The sequence below is a fragment of the Dendrobates tinctorius genome, unplaced genomic scaffold, assembly GCF_039654945.1.
Source record: "Dendrobates tinctorius isolate UK_male_01 unplaced genomic scaffold, ASM3965494v1 ptg000159l, whole genome shotgun sequence".
NCBI classification, from domain to species: Eukaryota; Metazoa; Chordata; class Amphibia; order Anura; family Dendrobatidae; genus Dendrobates; species Dendrobates tinctorius.
The window spans coordinates 668,889-689,101 of NW_027361826.1; the positions used below are offsets into that span (position 1 = coordinate 668,889).

Genomic DNA, 20,213 nt, shown 5'->3' on the forward strand with positions numbered 1-20,213 from the left:
GCTGTGGTAATGACCGCAGCCTGTGCCCCTGATGACATCTTGTTCGAGTATCTTAACATGAACTCGGGATTCTCAGACGAAGAGTCATGAAAACGGAAATAGGTAAAAGAATAAAACAAAGCATCTTGAATAGTAAGGAAAAGAAAAATTGCAAATGCAAGTTGTCAAAAAAAAGTGTGCGATATCTGCAGCTGAACACAACTTGACATCTGAACAGCTACAGTACAAAAACTTTGTGGTGTCGCCCCAAAGCCAAGCGCAAACGTTACAACAGATTTTTGTTTAACAGGTTCTGCCAACAAGTATCAGGAATGTAACAGCGGCAGTCAATCCCTTGGGGCAACACTGCAAAATGTAATCAAGAGCATACAAGTCTAAGCAAAAGAAAGTGTCTTCACGACACCACTTCCCATCCAATAGTTCGGGTGAAAGTTTCTCAGGGGACTCGAAAACAGCTACAATGTTTAGAACATGAATACAGCTCTAGGTGCTACAGTCATCGGTTTCCCCAAATCGAGTGCAGGGAAATCCGTCGGAGCGTGAACAAGATGGAAGGAGAAGAGAACGTGGGAAGCTCAGCCAGCTTTGGTGGGAGGAAGAAAGGATAGGGGAATTTTATATTATTGCAGAATGGAGACCAATGCTTTATAGGCTGCCTGCAAAGAAACAGTAAATTAGGAAAAAAGACAAGCACTGTTCATAGAGCCGCCAAGAAGCAAACAAAGGGGGATACATGAAAAAAATAAATGGATGGATTGTAATTCATATAGGCCGAGTTGTGCAAACATTTTGCTACTTTTGTAGGCAGCACATATACCACTTGTGGAGCCATAGGATAAACTGAAGAAACGGGCAGGCACACCTGTTGGTATAAGTGCACATTGACCCTATGGCCACTAACAGACAAAACCTAAGATGAAAACAAATGAACTAACACCCTGCAGTAAGCAAGTCGTAACAGAAAACGTAGATAACATTAGGTACTTGTTGACTACTAAAGAGTGTAATAGCCATCCCACCATGACAAGGTGTACCCAACAAGGATGGACCCCAACTCTTGTAGTTCACCTCATTGTGTCATCAGGTCTCAAAAAAGAGGGGGCAAAGGAGGACCCATACCCGATTGTGTCACACCTGCCCCTATAAAGCTATAGGTTGTCTGTTAATGGCCACAGTGCCACTACAGATTGCAGCTATACCAACATGTGTGCTGGCCTATTTATTGGGTTTTGCTTTAGTTCCTTGTACTTTGGCCATACAGGGCTATGCATCTTTTCTGTATAGCTTTACACTTGCAGGTGTGAAACGGTCAGGTCTGGGTCCTGCTATGCCCCAGTCTAATTTGAGGTCTACTGGCATGTAGCAAGGTAGACTATAATAATGAAGGACCATCCTGACTGAGGAACGTCTTGTGGGATTGCTTTTATGCTCTCTTCAGTGGCATACGCCACTGCTATGGGGCCCATAAGCCCGGGAGGGGGGGTGGGGGGAAATGTCAGCGCCTACACCGGACCCTCCCCTCCAACTGTCAGCGCCTGTTTGCAAACGATGATGGGGGTGCAAGCATTTGCTGACGCTCCCTCCTCCATCTTCATTGTTCACACCGACAGCCGGAGGGGGGCTCCTGCCATTAGCGCAAGCAATGATGATGGAGGAGGGAACATCAGCTGAAGCTTCCTCCACCATCATTCTGCCTCGGCATCTGACGTGCCCACTGTTCTGAAATGTCAGCTGCGTCACATCACACGCTCAAGAGACCGGAGCATCGGGTGAATGAGGAGAGGTGAGCTTTGTATTTTTTTTTTAAATCAGTGACTGGTGGCCATAATGGTGTATGGCGGACCATGGGGGTCGCATTTTGTTGTATGGAGGACCGGGGGGGGGGGCTGCATTAAACTGTATGAAGGGTGCGTTATATTCTATGGAGGACCATGGGGAGTGCATTATACTATATGGAGGGTTATGGGGGGTGCTTTATACTAAGTGGAAGGTTCTGTGGGGACATATTTGGAGGGATATGTGGGGGGAATTATACAGTGTGAAGGTGTGTGTAGTCCATCATACTGTGTGGAGGTCATTATACTATTTGGAGGGCTATTGTGGGCCACTATACAGTGTGGAGGTGTGGGCCCATTATACTGCATGAAGGGCTTTGTGGTGGGGGGGGAGGGGGCTACATACTGTGTTGGGGTCACCATACTTTGCCCTGGGAGGAGGTGGGGTACAGTAGGGTCAGTATACTGTGCATGTGAAGGAATTCATTATGGGGGTATCATACTGTGGTTGGGGGAACTTTTGTTGGCATCATACATTATAGGGGCAATGATGGATAAATCTAAGACGTCAGCAGGAGGAAAACTATGTAAAGGCTGGAAATTTGTGAGACGTGTTCTTTTGTGGCCCTGACTTTTTTTTTTTTTTTTTTTGGGGGGGTTTGACTCCAATTAGAACTTCTGCTATGGGGCCCCGTGATGCCTATGTACGCCCCTGGCTCCTTTGATCAAAGTGTCAACCAAGTAGCCCATGCTATTTATATATTTGCTTTTTTATCTTCTGTTTTATTCATAGGATTAATTAGGAATTGTTTTATAATCAGGGGTCTCCAACCCTGTGGCTCATAGCCCCTCGTGTGGCTCACGGATATCTGCTTTGGCGAGTGCCACGCTAAACCCTATTGTCCTATACCGAGGGCATTATTACTTTTTAAAGGGACCACTCTGGCAAAGTTACTATTCAAGAAAGCAGTGTATGAAGGGGTATTCTTACTTTATAAGAGGGCATTATTAATTTTAAAGAAGGCACATCAGGAATTTACTTTTTAAGCAGGTATTCGTTTTTAACCTTGCACTCATTATGTTATATAGGTATGCTTGGGGCATAATTGTTTTATAAAATGGCACAAGCTCTTTTTAAAAGGGATTGGGCAATTAGTACTACATGAGGGCACTATGGGTTATTTTGACTTTATAAGGGGGCATTTGAGGTACTATTACATTAAAAGGAGGCAAACGGGGCTTCTATGATTTCTCTGAATACACTGTGCAGGTTCAATGTGACTAAAAAAGGTAAGAGGTTGGGTACCCTTGTTTTACCTAAATGCTCCTTTTTTCTACATACGCTAATATTGTAGGTGAGACATTCTACTTATCGGGGCATATGGAAGACAGCTTGATATCATTCATTGTTTTACGGTTATATACTGAATACTAAAACGGACAATTACAATCTATAGTTCTTGCGGTGGCTTTTTTTTTTTTTTTTTAACCACAAGCTGGACTAGCCAAAAATAGAGAAAGCTGGGTACAGTCCATCTGGTAGAAGTACAGCGAGTACCGCAAACATGTTCCTCGTAGCAGGGAAAGGAATCCTTATTACAAGCTTTTATTATCACTTGACAGAAAAAAAAGCAAAACGGGCACTCAACCAGAAGTTATACGTACAGAGCAAAGTAAATTTGAATATTAACACATTACGTGTAAAGAATATATACATTATACACGTCTCCTTTTGGGTACGCCATCACGGGGCGCAATGGCACCTGGTTTCCCTAATAACTTCTCAACCACCTGGTACCTTTCCACTAGGCCAACCAGGTCCTCCCCATTCCGAGGATCTCCCTGGGAAACCCAAGTCTGCATCGGTCTAGGAAGGGCATGAATAAATCTGTCCATAACCACGCGCTCAACCATCTGGACTGGGGTGGAGGACTCTGGCTGCAACCACTTCTGGAAAAGATGTAGCAAGTCAAACATTTGAAAGCAGGGTGGGGGTTGTTGCAGAAAAATGCCCAGTGGTGGACCCGTTGTGCCCTGACAAACTAACTCCCAAGCGTGCCAATATTTCTGTCTTTACTTTGGCATATTCCTCTGCGAGGTCATAAGCAGCCTTTTGGGGCTCGCTAGTTAGATAGGGCACCTCCGCCCACTATTCTGGCGGCCGTTTCTCCTGCCCTTAGCCCCTTTTGAATACACCCAAAGATGCCTCCACATCATCCCCCTAGGTCATCTTTTGCATGTCTTATCACCTTGACTTGCTGTGCTGGCAGCTCCTGTGTAGTCACCAACCAAGGACGTCCTCGTAATACCCGATGTGAGGCAAGTCCGGAGACACTGGAAGGCCTTTTTTTTAACTGACATGTCTGTATGGGGCTTTGTTTTATGCAAAATATTTTTTTAGCTTTTTTTGGAGGATGCATATAATTTACGATGTGCTTTAGATAAAAAAAAAAAAAAAAAAAAAAAAAAAAGGTATGCAAAGATCGAGAAAAAAAACAAAAGAAAGAAATAGATACCGTTCATGTTTCACACCAAAATAGCTTGCTGAATGAAGTCTCCTGATTGTTATTGTTATTAGTGTTGTGCATGTTTTTTAATAATGTTTGCAATTAAAAAGAATTTTATATAGGGAAAAAAATCGTATTTGTGTTTTTTTTTTGTGGTAGACAGTTTATTATTTGAAGTTTATATTTACTTTACATAATTTGCCCCCAAAATATCATAAAATAGCACAAAGATACCTTTTTTTCTCCTTATTCTTCATTTTTTCCTATGGAACTGGACATCCACTGAAGCCCAAGTTACAGGGAAATACTTTTTCTACAGACCGTTGGTAGAGGTTCTGGGTCTGCTAAGGACCCAGCAGCTGTAATGCTGGCAGACACATGGCAATCATGTAATCACCAGGTCCTTTAAAAAAAATAAAAAAAATTGATGTTGGATGTATATCAGTTTTGATCAAAAGCTCAATGTACGTATGATGGTTAGATAAGGAAGCCGGCGTATCTTTGGATTGTATGTGTCATCATCTGAGAGCAAAAACCACCATGAGCTGAATTATGGTCCTGGTAATCTTCCCTTCACTAGTATAGAGACTACGGGGACCGGTGATTGGACAAGCACCCAGCTACCGTACTAAGCCCAGAACATATATAGCTGGCAAAGAAATAAAAAAAAGAAAGATACCAAACGTTTAAACAAATACACAGTAAAAATTTGCCAGAAAACTTGTGTCATGTCTTTAAAGAGTTCCCCAACCTAATGGTTAACATTTTGTAATATACATGTTGTTAAAAGGTAACCACCAGAAGTTGCTATGGAATGTAGGTAAGAGGGGCTTGTGAAGTTTTGTAGCAAACAGGTCTGCAGCATCTTCCCATGATCAAAGCTGCCGATTACTGAAAAGTTCTGTAGCCGAGAACGATGATCTGCCGATTAGATTTACTTCCAAATACCTCAATAAATACAGGACATGTGCATTTTAATTTATTTATTTTATCTTTTTTTTAATTTGGCACAGATGAATTTCGTTTCCACTTTGCACCAATTTTTTTCTCGTTTCATTGAATTTGTAAAAAAAAAAAAAAATTAGATAGAGATATTATATATATATATCTCTCTCTCTCTCTATCAGTTATCTCCTGAAGAAAAAAAAAAGTCCTTGAGACTTTCAAACGCGTACAGAAAGAAACCATCACTTTCATCTTTACTGCTGGATCGTGATTTGCTCAGCAGCGCGGGTTTTTGACCACGAATCTGTGCAGTTTGAAGACCATTTTTCTTTGTCAAAAAGCAACAATTTATTGTTTAAAATTTGGAGACATATTGTCAGTAGTTTATAGACTAAAAGAACAATTTACGTTTTACTCAAAAATATACCTATAAAGATCAGACAAACTGAACATTTGGAAGTGATCTCTTAATTTTTGCCAGAGCTGCATATGCAAAAGAAAACAATGAAATGTGTGCCTTTCCCCAGTTTACAGTGAGCCCCTCACATCACTGCTCGCTTTACATATACTTCACATGCACTCCGCATGACTTATGGAGGGTTGACTAGTCAATGTATTTTTAAAGTGTAAAAATCTAACTTTTTACCATTAACATGTTTGTCTATAATTTTCTTTCTAATCTCCAGAGACAACTCTTTCCTTCCTTCCTCTGGTCCATGTTGAGTGTGATACACACCATGTCACCAAACAGCACAGTGAGTATCTGTAGCCCTCTACACAGGCCCACTCACTGATTCCAAGATTGTAGACACATGTGATGCTGATTAGTGGACTCACCGCGGTTTAACGTGTCCCTTTTGTCACATTATTTTCAGGGGTACCATCATTTCTCTCCTGGCCTATTTCATGAGATTTTTTTTTTTTTTTTTTTTTTTTTTTTTTAATTCTGTGGAAGCATGGTTGAAAAACAATGTCCGACTTTCATTTGTTCATTTTCATAGATTTATGATTTATTACTACTTTGGTCAGATCAAAGCTATTTCTGTGACCATTGCGGGTTTTTCTGTCACTAAGCCAGGGGTACCAACAATTTTGACAATGTGTGTGAGAATATACACACACAGAGCTCAAAAAAAATAAAGGGAACACTAAAATACCACATCATATCTCTGAATTAAATATTCCAGTTGCAAATATTTATTCATTGCATAGTGGAATGTGTTGAGAACAAAACAATTATCAATGTAAATCAAAATTAATATCCCATGGAGGTCTGGATTTTGAATGATACTGAAAATCAAAGTGGAAAATCAAATTACAGGCTGATCCAACTTCAGTGGAAATGCCTCACGACAAGGAAAAGATGCTCAGTATTGTGTGTGGCCTCCACATGCCTGTATGACCTCCCTACAATGCCTGGGCATGCTCCAGATGAGGTGGCGGATAGTCTCCTGAGGGATCTCCTCCCAGACCTGGACTAAAGCATCCGCCAACTCCTGGACAGTCTGTGGTTCAACATGACATTGGTGGATGAAGTGAGACATGATGTCCCAGATGTGCTCAATCAGATTCAGGTCTGGGGAACGGGCGGGCCAGTCCATAGTTTCAATACCTTCATCTTGCAGAACTGCTGACATACTGGCATTGTCCTGCATTAGGAGGAACCCAGGGCCAACCGCACCAGCATATGGTCTCACAAGAGGTCTGAGGATCTCATCTCAGTACCTAATGGCAGTCAGGCTAGCTCTGACGAGCACATGGAGGTCTGTGAGGCCCTCCAAAGAAATGCCACCCTACACCATTACTGACCCACTGCCAAACCGGTCATGCTGAAGGATGTTGCAGGCAGCAGATTGTTCTCCAAGGAGTCTCCAGAGTCTGTCACGTGCTCAGTGTGAACCTGCTTTCATCTGTGAAGAGCAAAGGGTGCCAGTGGCGAATTTGCCAATCCTTGTGTTCTGTGGCAAATGCCAAGTGTCCTGCACGGTGTTGGGCTATGAGCACAACCCCCATCTGTGGACGTCAGGCCCTCAGACCATCCTCATGGAGTCGGTTTCTAACCAATTGTGCAGACACATGCACATTTGTGGCCTGCTGGAGGTCATTTTGTAGGGCTCTGGCAGTGCTCCTCCTGTTCCTCCTTGCACCAAGGCTGAGGTAGCAGTCATGCTGCTGGGTTGTTGCCCTCTTACGGCCCCTCCACTTCTCTTGGTGTACTAGCTTGTCTCCTGGTAGCGCCTCCAGCCTCTGGAAACTACGCTGACAGACACAGGATTGGCATCCGCACCGTCGCAGCTACAGCCACAAAATTTGGCACAGTCACACGTCTGGACCCCGAGAGTGTCCTAGGCTATGTTGTGAGGCGAAATTTTAACCCCGCGCGTTCCAATTGACCAAACAATTTTGCCCCCATCTACATAATGGGGAAAAAGTGTGTGTATCAAGCCCCACCCCTCATTATGATGTCATAATGGCTGCCATGGCAACGCTGATGTCATCATAGGTTGCAAGCCTCGCCGCTCATTATGATGTCATAATGGTTGACTATGGGATGGAGGATGTATGACGGGTATATGGGAACGGGACTATGGGATGGAGGATATGTATGATGGGTATATGGGCACGGGCCTATGGGATCGTGAATATGTATGATGGGTATATGGGCACGGGCCTATGGGATGGAGGATATGTATGATGGGTATATGGGCATGGGACTATGAGATGAAGGATGTGTGATGGGTATATGGGCACTCGACTATGGGATGGCGAATATGTATGATGGGTATATGGGCATGGGACTATGGGATGGAGAATATGTATGATGGGTACTTTACTGATCCTCAGGTGGCAACGTTTCAACGGTGACCCATCTTTGTCAAAGACGAGTCACCGTTGAAACGTTGCCACCTGAGGATCAGTAAAGTATCCACTGTTTTCACATTCAATTTGAGTGCTGCCTATTTTTTTCCTTCTGTAAATTTGGCTGTTTGGACACTGCTGAATAGGTTTTGCACCTATTATTTTGGTAGTGCTGCCCTTTTTTCTTGAAAATATATATATATTTATTTATTACACATATACACTCACACAAAATGAAGCAATGGAAGTGAGAAAATACCACGAAAACTGTTCCCAACTCTCTTGACTACCAGCAAATATCTGGCCACAGTGTTTTCGTCATAAAATACATAGCAAAAAAAAAAATTCTGAAGGAAAAAAAAAAAAAAGCTAGTTATGAATCTGCCCCACCCTGTTGTGTCCAGTCACACATTTTACTTGTCACATGTCGGCTTCATTACTAATGATCACGTGGTTACAATGAAGAGTCACATGAAAATCTCATGTACCTTCCAGCCTCCATAATCTGATGGATTGTGCATTTGTATCCTCCGTATAACAGTCAGAGCTTTCGCCCAACAATACGCCTGTGTGTACAGAGACTATGGAGGAACTCTGTACTCTGGAGCCAGTCACGGACTGCGGCAAAATGGTAGCGTCAAAAGGCAGTGAGAATTTTGCAGTTTTCAAAATTAATTTTTATGCCCTTAAACCAGGGATATATGACAAGTGATTTAATAAACATTTCTCACTTGTCAACTTTACATCGGCATCATTTTTGAAACTTCAGGTGCGTTCCAGGAATTAATGCAATGTCTAAGGAAAGAAATTTTCATTTTTTTTTTTTTTCATAAAAATGTTCTTTTAGCCCTTTTTAGTTTCACAAGGGTAACAGGAGAAAATGGACCCCAAAGTTGGTTGTGCAATTTCTCCCGAGTATGCCCATATGTGGGGAAAAACCACTGGGCACACAGCAGGACTTGGAAGGGAAGGAGCGCCGCTTGACTGCCAAAATGGCTGGAATTAAGCGCCAACACCATGTCTTGCTTGGAGTGTTCCTGATGTGCCTAAACAGTGGAAAGCCCCCACAAGTGACCCCATTTTGGAAACTAGACCTCTGAATAAGTTTATCTAGATATGTGATGAATACTTTGAACTTATTACAGTGTTTTATGGGGCAGGTTGTTCTGGAAGCGTCGACGACCAACTTGTACTTTATTTTTTTAACATAATATAAAAAATATATATTATACCCATAAATTTTTGCATTTTTCAAAGTTTTTTTTAACTTTATTTTTACTTTCTTTTTCTTACTTAGTCCCTCTATGGGACCTTCACCTTTAGGGTTTGCGGACACTTGTGATGTAATCGGACAAGTGCAATCAGATTTAAAAAAAAAAAAAAAAAATCAGATTGCACTTGGACCAAAATTAAACTATGGGGCAGTTTAAATCTGCCATTATTTTCTCATGCCGATTAGGTGGTTAAACTGCTGGGAGTGGTGTGGGCACTGAGACTAGGATGTTGGCTGAAAACCTGGCAGCGATCGCACGCACACAGCTATGATCTACCCATACGCCATAGGTCGGTAAGTCATTCCCTTCCATGATGTATGGGATATGTCCAAGGTCAGGAAAGGGTTAAAGGGAACCCATCATCACGATTTAGTATGATAAAATAAAAAGGTATGGTTATAGTGGCGCTTTTATACTGATTTAATAGCACCTTCCCACCGGCTTGTTTTCCATCCATCGTCGCCCTTCTCTGGTTCTCTAGGCTTCGTTCACACGTTCAGTATTTTACTTCAGTATTTATAAGCCAAAACCATGAGTGGAAAAATCAGAGGAAAAGTATAACAGAAACCCGTCACCACTTCTGGATTTATCACCCACTCCTGGTTTTGATTTACAAATACTGAGGTAAAAAACTGACCAAATACTGACCGTGTGACCATGGCTGTAGTGAGATATGTATATGCATGGATGTATGACCAGCAGTAACTTAGCATCTGTTCTAGTCTGCAGCTCTTCACAAAGGTCATGACCCATGTTATCCTGAGAAGAAAAAAACCTAGTTTACCTGGTCTTGACCCCAGGGGGCCTTCCTGAGAACACACAAAAAACGTAAACATTTCACACCTTCTGGTGACTCTGCAGTGAGACGCCAAATCGCAGCATGACACCATTTACTATGAGAAAGAAAAGTTATACAAACAGTGTTCAGTGAAAAATGTATTCATTGGTAGAATCAACATGATCCAGTCACAAACCAGCAATTAGAATATTAACATGAGAGGCTGGTCTAGAAATCAGATCTCCAGGTTAAATCTATAAATTAGGCTTTTACCCAAGGGAAGATGTTCAGACTGAGGGACAGCCAAGCTGGTGTGAGCCATTCCATATTCATCCACCCCCCCCAGGGAGCAGAATGTCAGACTGCAAGGTTTGGATATTTCTGTAAGTTTCTCACTTTATTTTTATAACTGTTTTGCATATTTGTAGGTCACTTTATTTCCATATTTTGTATATCTTTGTATTGTAAGCACTGTACCTTTTCTATTAAACCTTGAGACTGTGCCCACGTAAGCATTTTTTCCAGCAAAAACACTTAGAAAAAATGGCTGAAGAGCATCCCATTCATTTTAATGCATTCTGCACTTTGTGCATATTGATGCGTTTTTTTTTCCACGAAAAAAACGCATCGCGGTAAAAAATGCAGCATGCTCATTAATTTTGCGGAAAAGTCTGTGTTTTTAGCTATTTTCTATGAGACTTGGGATGCGCGGAAAAAAACGCGCGTTTTCTGGGAAGGAGTCCGGTTTTCAGGCAGAAATTTTCTGCATACGTGGGCACATAGCCAAAAACTTTAAGTGTGAACCTTGTTGCTCTAAAGAATCCATAGCCTTAGAGTGTGTGCTCCTGGTGATTGGCACATAGTAGTATTTCCGGGACTCATTGTCCGTGTGTATGGGTGGGTGGTCTGTGTCAGGGTGTGATTTCTGCTCCCATTGCAGCATAGGACAGAGGTTGAATGCTGGACTGAGTGAGAGGAGATGGATTAATCCTTGCAGGTGCAACTCCAAGTCACGGGCTGAGAAGCAGATACGTGACAGTGGCCTTAATGAAATAAGAAGGGTGGTGGAGATAGAGGTTATAGTAAGGGTGTGTGCACACGCTGCGGATCCACAACGGATTTGGCCCTGCTGCAGTGTCCAGTACCATTATTCCCTATGGGAAAAGGAATCTGCAGAGCAGATGCTGCGGAACTGTCCGCACGGATTTTGCTGCGGTTTCTAAACTGCAGAAAGAATTGCATGTCAATTCTGCGGATTCCGCAGCGGTTTACCATCTCCTCCATTGTGGAGATGGTAAAACCGCAGGATAATCCGCAGATAAACCACAGGTCTTTTGACCTGCGGATTTATCTGCGGATTTTGAAAATCCGCACGGATCAATCCGCACCAGAATCCGCAGCGTGTGCACACAGCCTGAAGGTGTAGTTAAATGTTTGGCCAGACATAGAGCACCTGTGCTTGGTTTGAAAAGTCATTCTGTGCTGACAATAGGCTATGTTCCCACAATGAATATTTGAGTTTTTGATGTTGCAGATTCTGCACCTATTAGCTAAATAGGTTTTATTACATGCGTTTTTTATCGCTGCATTTTTTTTTCTCTCTTTTTGGTGTGCAACATATAAATAAAGCTGCTTTGTATTTAATACTTGTTGATATTTTGCTTTAACAAAACTATTGATACAGTTATGTTCAGATTATGTGTTTTTAGTGCATTGCTACAGTGGAAAAACTAAACAAAAAAATAAACTCATGCATGCTTTTTTTTTTTTTTTTTTTTTTTTACACTTGTGGATTTTTCGCATGCAATTCTAGGGAGAAAATCTGCACATAAAACTTTGCGAATCTGCACGAGAAACTGACGTCTCAAACATCATACATGCACACGGACCGTCAAGGGTCTCCTGAATTCGAATTTATTAATTTCAGTTAATGAAACCATCATGCTCCGGGGCGGCCTGTGGGGGTCTGACAGGGATCAGTGACCTGTCAGAAGCCATACTGATGAATAGTCAGAACACCACATGAAGACCCCCACAGTCCACCCCAGAGTATGAGAGTTCCATTAACTGAAAATACAGATTACACAACAACCACAAGACAGATTTCATCACCAGGTATCATTGTAATCAGTATAACGATGCTGATCTGACACTGTCTGTAGGTTACTGTGCACAATCCTGCTGATAGGTTCCGTTTAAACATGTTCAATGCCGAACACTGGAGGTACAGGCAGGTGCTGACTGTATAACACTGCCGCCACCTGCTCAGCTTCTGAAAATGACGACAACTTAACACCACCCCCAGGTTAGCCCCCCTTAGTGAGAATTTGGGAAAAAAATGATTACATTCGTTAGATCCGGTTTGATCAACCAAAACCAATGTTAGATCACCCTACAAAATGAGATATTTACGATCTTTTCCAGGGGGGGCCAACCTGTAGATAGCCCCCCCAACTTTGAAATTTGTCGTTTTTTGGATGGATTCTGATAGATATTCGTTAGATCCGGATTGATCAGCAAAAATTAACGTTAGATCTCCTTTCGTTCCCGAGATATTGGGGGTGTCAGGTGGGGGGGGGGTTAGCCCCCCCTAATTTGAAATTTGCCGTTTTTTGGATGGATTCTGATAGATATTCGATAGATCCGGTTTGATCAGCAAAAAATACCCCCGAGATATTGGGGTATCTATTAGAATCCATCCAAAAAACGGCAAATTTCAAGTTAGGGGAGCTAACCCGTACCTAACCCCCCCACCTGACACCCCCAATATCTCGGTAACGAAAGGCGATCTAACGTTAATTTTTGCTGATCAAACCGGATCTAACGAATATCTATCAGAATCCATCCAAAAAAACGGCAAATTTCAAAGTTTTTTTTTTTGGGGGGGGGGGGCCCTAGCTACGGGTTAGCCCCCCCTGGAAAAGATTGTAAATATCTCATTTTGTAGAGGTGATCTAACGTTAGTTTTGGTTGATCAAACCGGATCTAACAAAGATCTAACGAATGCAATAATTTTTTACCCAAATTCTCACTAAGGGGGGCTAACCCGGGGGTGGTCAACTTAACCCACAAAACTGTATCAGGAACTTCCTGCATTCCCAGAAGATTCTATTTTCCTGAGAAAAATAGAATGTCCAAAGCCACCGAACATGGTGCCCATACTGTGTCACAATGTGTACCCATCAGTCCATGCTACAGGTCTGCACGAGCTCCAGGCGCTGATCTTTGGAGCAATGCTCCTATTGAGGTACTGCATCACATATGGCAAAGTAAGCGTATTTTTTATATACATATAATGCCACCGACACAGAAAAAGGTACATGAACACAAATGCTTCTCCCATCCATCAACTGTTGTGATGCGAGCCCTGACCCTAGTATCCTGAAATGCCTATAAAATATACCTAAATTATCAGTATACAATGACAAACACAATCAAAGAATAAAATGTCTCACTAGTGTAATGACAGCATTCACAGAACAACCAGAAAATAGAGAGGATCCCCAACATGACCAGGATCAGTCACAGGCAAACTCCAGGCCATGATGCCGCACGGGGTGGAGCGCACTCCGCTTCTGGCTCCTGCAGACAACGCACAGCAGGAACACATGATTTATGATAGGCCGTCTCCAGATATAGTCAGCGTCACGTGTTCACACTGTAGTTTTCTCCACGGCATCAATTTAAGAACAGCCCACCAATCAAGGCTGGAAACATTATGGACACACATGACATACAAGTGCACACAACGGGGGACATTTATCACTGTGTCTGCCCCAAAATGTTAGTGCACATTGCAACATTTCACTGCTGCCAATGCCCAAGCCATACATTATCAATGTTTTATTCCATTACAAAAAATGTTTAATCATTGCAAATAAAAAAAAAAAAAAAAACACTTTTAAAGGGCTGTCCAAGACTAAACTGCTGATGACTTCCGGCTCCTGCAGACATCCCTGGATTTTGGTCCAGTCTTGGACAGCAATGCACAGACCGGCCACGGCTCTCTCGACCCGAGCATGACCGCTTCATACAATTCTACATATACTACCGTGTAAGTGAATGATAAAGGTGTTCCCTGATGAAAGCAGGTTCTCACCTGTGTACAGCATAGGCAATAACTTGCCGATTGAAGAGGTGTAACTGCTGTGACCTGCACCGATCGGCAGATTGGGGGACTTTCATCCCCGTTAGCGGCAGTGCACATGCTCGCCCGCTGCTCCTACCATTCCATACGGCGCTGCAGAGAGACACACTTAGAGCAGCCCCATAGACAACATATTGCGCAGCGTTTCGGAATCTGATCTGCAGCTCCATGTTGTAATCAGTGATAAATGTTCCCTGTCAGGGTTAAAAATTCCCTGTTCTGCCAACAGGTGTGGGATCCACCAGTGTCACTACACCCATCAGGGAGTTATCCCCTATCCTGTGTACTGGCGATAACGCCGCCGGAGGACCCCTTTATAAGGCTACATTACCACAAGAGGCGATGGGCTGCCTGATCGATGTATTCGAGAGAACACAGATCCATTGAGTACGTCCTATTCTAGTCTTCAGAACGGGAACAGAGTAGGACCTCACCCTTGGGTCGAGATTTTCACAGACGTGTGAAAATATCCTAACACAGATCTGAGAAGAGATGCATGGGGCTGCTGGATTGTGTCCTGTACACAGCTTATATCAAGCTGCAAGAGGATTTCAGCTGGAGGGTGCCGGCCCCCAAACAGTCACCTGGAACAAAGACATTTACGCCGGGGTCAGACTTGCGAGAAACTCACACGTCAATACCTGGCACTGCCGCCGGCACTCGGGTCGGAGCGTTCAGCTGTATAGAAATACATGTAGCTGAGCGCTCCGATCCAAGTGCCGGTTGCAGTGCCGGGTATTGACGTGCGAGTTTCTCGCAAGTCTGACCTCGGCCTTATGGACCGACCATTTTTAACCTGCAGAAATGGTCAGGCTGGGTTCACACGTAGCAGAACTCTTGCGGAAATTACCGCGAGAATGCCGGAATTCCATTCCGCAGGAAAATCGCATTTTAAATTCCCGTGATTTTCCCGCGGAAAAACTAACATTCTGCAAGCGTAATTAGCTTGCAGAATGCTAGCGTTTTCCAAGCGATCTGGAGCATCGCTTGGAGAACTGATTGACAGGTTGGTCACACTGGTCAAACAGTGTTTGACGAGTGTGACCAACTTTTTACTATTGAGGCCGCCTATGCGGCCTCAATAGTAAAAGATAGAATGTAAAAAATAAAAAAAAATATCGTTATTCTCACCTTCCGACATCCCGCGCAGCCTTCCCGCCTCTCTCCACGCTCCCGTTCCCAGTAATCCTTTGCGACAATTACCGCGATGACGTCTGTTGTCGCAGGATCGCGACGTCTCGCGGTCATTTGCGATGACGTTGCGCGAATGACCGCTAGACTTCGCAATCCCGTGAGAACGGACGTCATTGCTCACAAAGGCTTACTGGGAACGAGAGCGTGGAGAGAGGCGGGAAGGCTGCGCGGGACGTCGGAAGGTAAGAATAACAACATTTTTTATTTTAAATTCTATTTTTTACAGGGATATGGTACCCAGAGCCCGGAGGACAGTCTCCTCTCCTCCGGACCGTGGGTACCATCCACAAATGTTCTGCTTACTTTTCGCATGGTGTGCACAGCCACATGCGGGAAGTAAGCAGAACAAAGCGTTCCTATGGGTGCGGGACCACCGCGATTCCGCGAAATTAATGAGCATGCTGCGTTTACCGAGAAGCGATTCCGCCGCGGTAAAAACTGCAGCATTAGCACAGCATTGCGGAATCCCATAGGAATGCATGGGATGCTCATTTTTCGCGGTTAAAACCACCGTGGAAACGTGAAAAAAACGCCACGTGTGAAGTCAGCCTCACAATTTGAAAATAAATCCTACACCTGACACGTTCGGTGCCGCCTTCTTCCAATACGAGTGCCATCTGTGGTGTTCATGTTTCTCATACGGGGGAGTCTTTGGGTCATCCACGTGTCTGATTTTTTGCTGACCGGGTGGCTTGTAGAAAATTGCGGAGACATGTCAGATATCGATCTGAGTTGTAAGGCTATGTGTACACGTAGTTTTAGGTGCTGCGGATTTTTCCGCGCGAATTTGGAAAAATCCACAGGTAAATCCACAGGTCAAAAGACTTGCGGTTTCACACCTCTAAAATGGAAGAAGGTGTGAAACCGCTGGGGATTCTGCACAAAGAACTGACATGCTGCGGATCTGAACCCGCAGAAAATCCACGGCATGTGCACAGCGTTTTTCAGTTTACCATTGAAAACAATGGTACTGTAAAACGCACCTAAATCTGCTGCGGATCAGCAGCGTGTGCACATAGCCTAAGGCTGTGTTCGCACACTGTTTTTTTAGCTTTTTTTTTTAGCAATTTTCCCATTAAAATCGCTATAAAAAAGCTTCTCATTCATTTCTATGCATTTTGCACTTTTTGTGCATATTGATGCGTTTTTACCTATAAAAAACGCTTCGCGGTAAAAAACCGCAGCATGCTCATTAATTTCGCGGATTTTTCCGTGTTTCTGGCTATTTCTATGCATTTTGAAAACACGCAGAAAAAAAACGCGCGGTTTCTGGGAAGGGAGTCTGGTTTTTAAGCAGAAATTTTCTCCTACGTGTGCTCATAGCCTTAGTGTATGGGGTCTGTGAAAAAAAAATCAGATCGCACTCAGATGACATCATGGACTGTTAGGCTATGTGCACACGTAGCAGAAAGTTTCTGCTGGAAAACCTGACTCCCTTCCCAGAAACCGCGCGTTTTTTTCTGTGCGTTTTCCACGTGGTTCCAGACCCATAGAAATAGCCAGAAATGCGGAAAGATCTGCGAAATTAATGAGCATGCTGCGCTTTTTACTGCAAAGCGTTTTTTTCGCTGTAAAAAACACATCAGTATGCACAAAAAGTGCAAAATGCATAGAAATGAATGGGAAGCTTATTTTTAGCGGTTTTATTGGCAAATCCACTAAAAAAATGCTGTGTGCACACAGCCTTAGGAAGAAGAAAACTTTTTTTTCCCCCTTCAGGTACGAGAAAAACTGAGTACTCGGGCCACACATCAAGATAACCGGTCGGAAAGAGAGAACAGACATCTGAATGAGGCCTAGGCTGTGTTCACACACTGCATTTTTTTGCTGAAAGAAGCAGGTCTGCCGGCACTTTTACAGTCATATGTAAAAGTTTGGGCACCCCTATTAATGTTAACCTTTTTTCTTTATAACAATTTTGGTTTTTGCAACAGGTTTTTCAGTTTCATATATCTAATAACTGATGGACTCAGTTATATTTCTGGATTCAAATGAGGTTTATTGTACTAACAGAAAATGTGCAATCTGCATTTAAACAAAATTTGACCGGTGCAAAAGTATGGGCACCCTTATCATTTTCTTGATTTGAACACTCCTAACTACTTTTTACTGACTTCCTGAAGCACTAAATTGGTTTTGTAACCTCATTGAGCTTTGAACTTCATAGCCAGGTGTATCAAATCATGAGAAAAGGTATTTAAGGTGGCCACTTGCAAGTAGTTCTCCTATTTGATTCTCCTATGAAGAGTGGCATCATGGGCTCCTCAAAACAACTCTCAAATGATCTGAAAACAAAGATTATTCAACATAGCTTTTCAGGGGAAGGATACAAAAAGTTGTCTCAGAGATTTAACCTGTCAGTTTCCACTGTGAGGAACATAGTAAGGAAATGGAAGAACACAGGTACAGTTCTTGTTAAGCCCAGAAGTGGCAGGCCAAGAAAAATATCAGAAAGGCAGAGAAGAAGAATGGTGAGAACAGTCAAGGACAATCCACAGACCACCTCCAAAGACCTGCAGCATCATCTTGCTGCAGATGGTGTCACTGTGCATCGGTCAACAATACAGCGCACTTTGCACAAGGAGAAGCTGTATGGGAGAGTGATGCGAAAGAAGACGTTTCTGCAAGCACGCCACAAACAGTCGCCTGAGGTATGCAAAAGCACATTAGGACAAGCCAGTTACATTTTGGAAGAAGGTCCTGTGGACTGATGAAACAAAGATTGAGTTGTTTGGTCATACAAAAAGGCGTTATGCATGCGCTGTATTGTTGACCGATGCACAGTGACACCATCTGCAGCAAGATGATGCTGCAGGTCTTTGGAGGTGGTCTGTGGATTGTCCTTGACTGTTCTCACCATTCTTCTTCTCTGCCTTTCTGATATTTTTCTTGGCCTGCCACTTCTGGGCTTAACAAGAACTGTACCTGTGTTCTTCCATTTCCTTACTATGTTCCTCACAGTGGAAACTGACAGGTTAAATCTCTGAGACAACTTTTTGTATCCTTCCCCTGAAAAGCTATGTTGAATAATCTTTGTTTTCAGATCATTTGAGAGTTGTTTTGAGGAGCCCATGATGCCACTCTTCATAGGAGAATCAAATAGGAGAACTACTTGCAAGTGGCCACTTTAAATACCTTTTCTCATGATTTGATACACCTGGCTATGAAGTTCAAAGCTCAATGAGGTTACAAAACCAATTTAGTGCTTCAGGAAGTCAGTAAAAAGTAGTTAGGAGTGTTCAAATCATGAAAACGATAAGGGTGCCCATACTTTTGCACCGGTCAAATTTTGTTTAAATGCAGATTGCACATTTTCTGTTAGCACAATAAACCTCATTTGAATCCAGAAATATAACTGAGTCCATCAGTTATTAGATATATGAAACTGAAATAGCTGTTGCAAAAACCAAAATTGTTATAAAGAAAAAAGGTTAACATTAATAGGGGTGCCCAAACTTTTACATATGACTGTATTGTCCTTTTCATTATTTTTGCTGTGTTATGGCGACAGAGCCTGCAGCCTGAGGATGGCCGGGAGGTACCCGTATACTTTGGTTTTTGGGGTTTCTCTTTTCCGTCACTTTGCGGATTTTCCCAAGTGGCGGCACGCTCTTCTCTCTCTAGCTATGGCGGTTTTATAGCGAGATTGCGAGGTTTTCTCTCTTCGTTTATGTTTAACCCTTCATGGCAGTACATTTTTTTAAATTACAAGTTGGGTAATTCTGCCAGGAATATTGTCAGTACAAATCACATAATGGAAAGTTATAAGTACAAAAAAATAAAATTAAAAAAAATTAAATGCCTTCATTTTATTTGGGGGGCATGGAGTCAATATTTGAGGCAAGTTTCTGAGCGATGACCCAGCTTGGTGTGGCCCAGGAGCGGCCACGTAATGTCACCGCGACCTTCTACATGAGGCCACCAGATCACCGCTGGATCCCAGTGAGGGGCGGCGATCACTGGTCGTTATTACAGGGCAGGGTGCTGACAGCGGCCGCAGACACACACAGGTCCGACTTACCCAGGACACCATCCTGAGGACAGTGTGAGGCTGCCTGATGAACGTCTGGGGGTCAAAGGCTCCTCCAGCCTTACCAGCTCCATAAGCGCCTCCCTCCATGCTGACGACCTCCAAAATGTATCTGCAGGAGCAATGTGGGGGTCCGCACCGGTGACGGCTGAGGCTGATCAGATAATGGCTTCACAGCTCAAGGGCAGGATCCCTGCAGGTGAGCACAGCTCATCCAGTGCAGAGGCTGCACCAGGTTACGTGCCCGGGTGATGGCGATCCGGCCACAATCACGGCTGCTGGGCGCAGACCGGGGAGGAAGCCGCTGACTGCACAGGAGATGGGATGGAAGCAGCTGATGTGATGAGAGAATGCAGCCAAACCCTCGATCACAGCCAGTGCGACAGCTACAGGCTGCTCTGAGTGCAGCAGCGTCCGACGCCTGCGCACTGCGCTCTCCTTCACAGCTGCCTCCTCGATGGCATCAGACACGTGATCCCTCGCGCAGCCATCTTGGATTCGGGCCGCTACTTATCTCCATGGCGACAGCAAGCAGGAGGGGTGCAAGGAGGGCGACTTGGCAAATGGTGGCCCTCGGTAGTGGTGATAGAGGGGGCTTCACCTGGTTCTTGTTGTTATAATGACCAAGTGAAAGTGTATGTAGGAATGTCCCAAATACCCAACTATCAGGGTAATAAGTGAAAAAGTAATGAGTGGCATCTTTA

General features: G+C 43.5%; 1 protein-coding gene across 2 annotated transcripts in view; it reads right to left on the bottom strand.

Annotated features, from left to right (window-relative positions):
- Positions 1-19,959, bottom strand: part of SYNGR1 (synaptogyrin 1) — a 91,501-nt gene extending 71,542 nt beyond the window's left edge. The window contains exon 1 of one of the 2 annotated variants that reach the window (XM_073549436.1): positions 19,501-19,955. In XM_073549436.1, the coding sequence (XP_073405537.1) occupies positions 19,501-19,599 (99 nt within the window). In that variant the 5' untranslated portion in view covers positions 19,600-19,955. Of the gene's footprint in view, positions 1-19,500 lie in introns of both variants that reach the window. The other variant, XM_073549437.1, reaches the window with a different exon arrangement.
- Between the last annotated feature and the right edge of the window lie 254 nt (positions 19,960-20,213).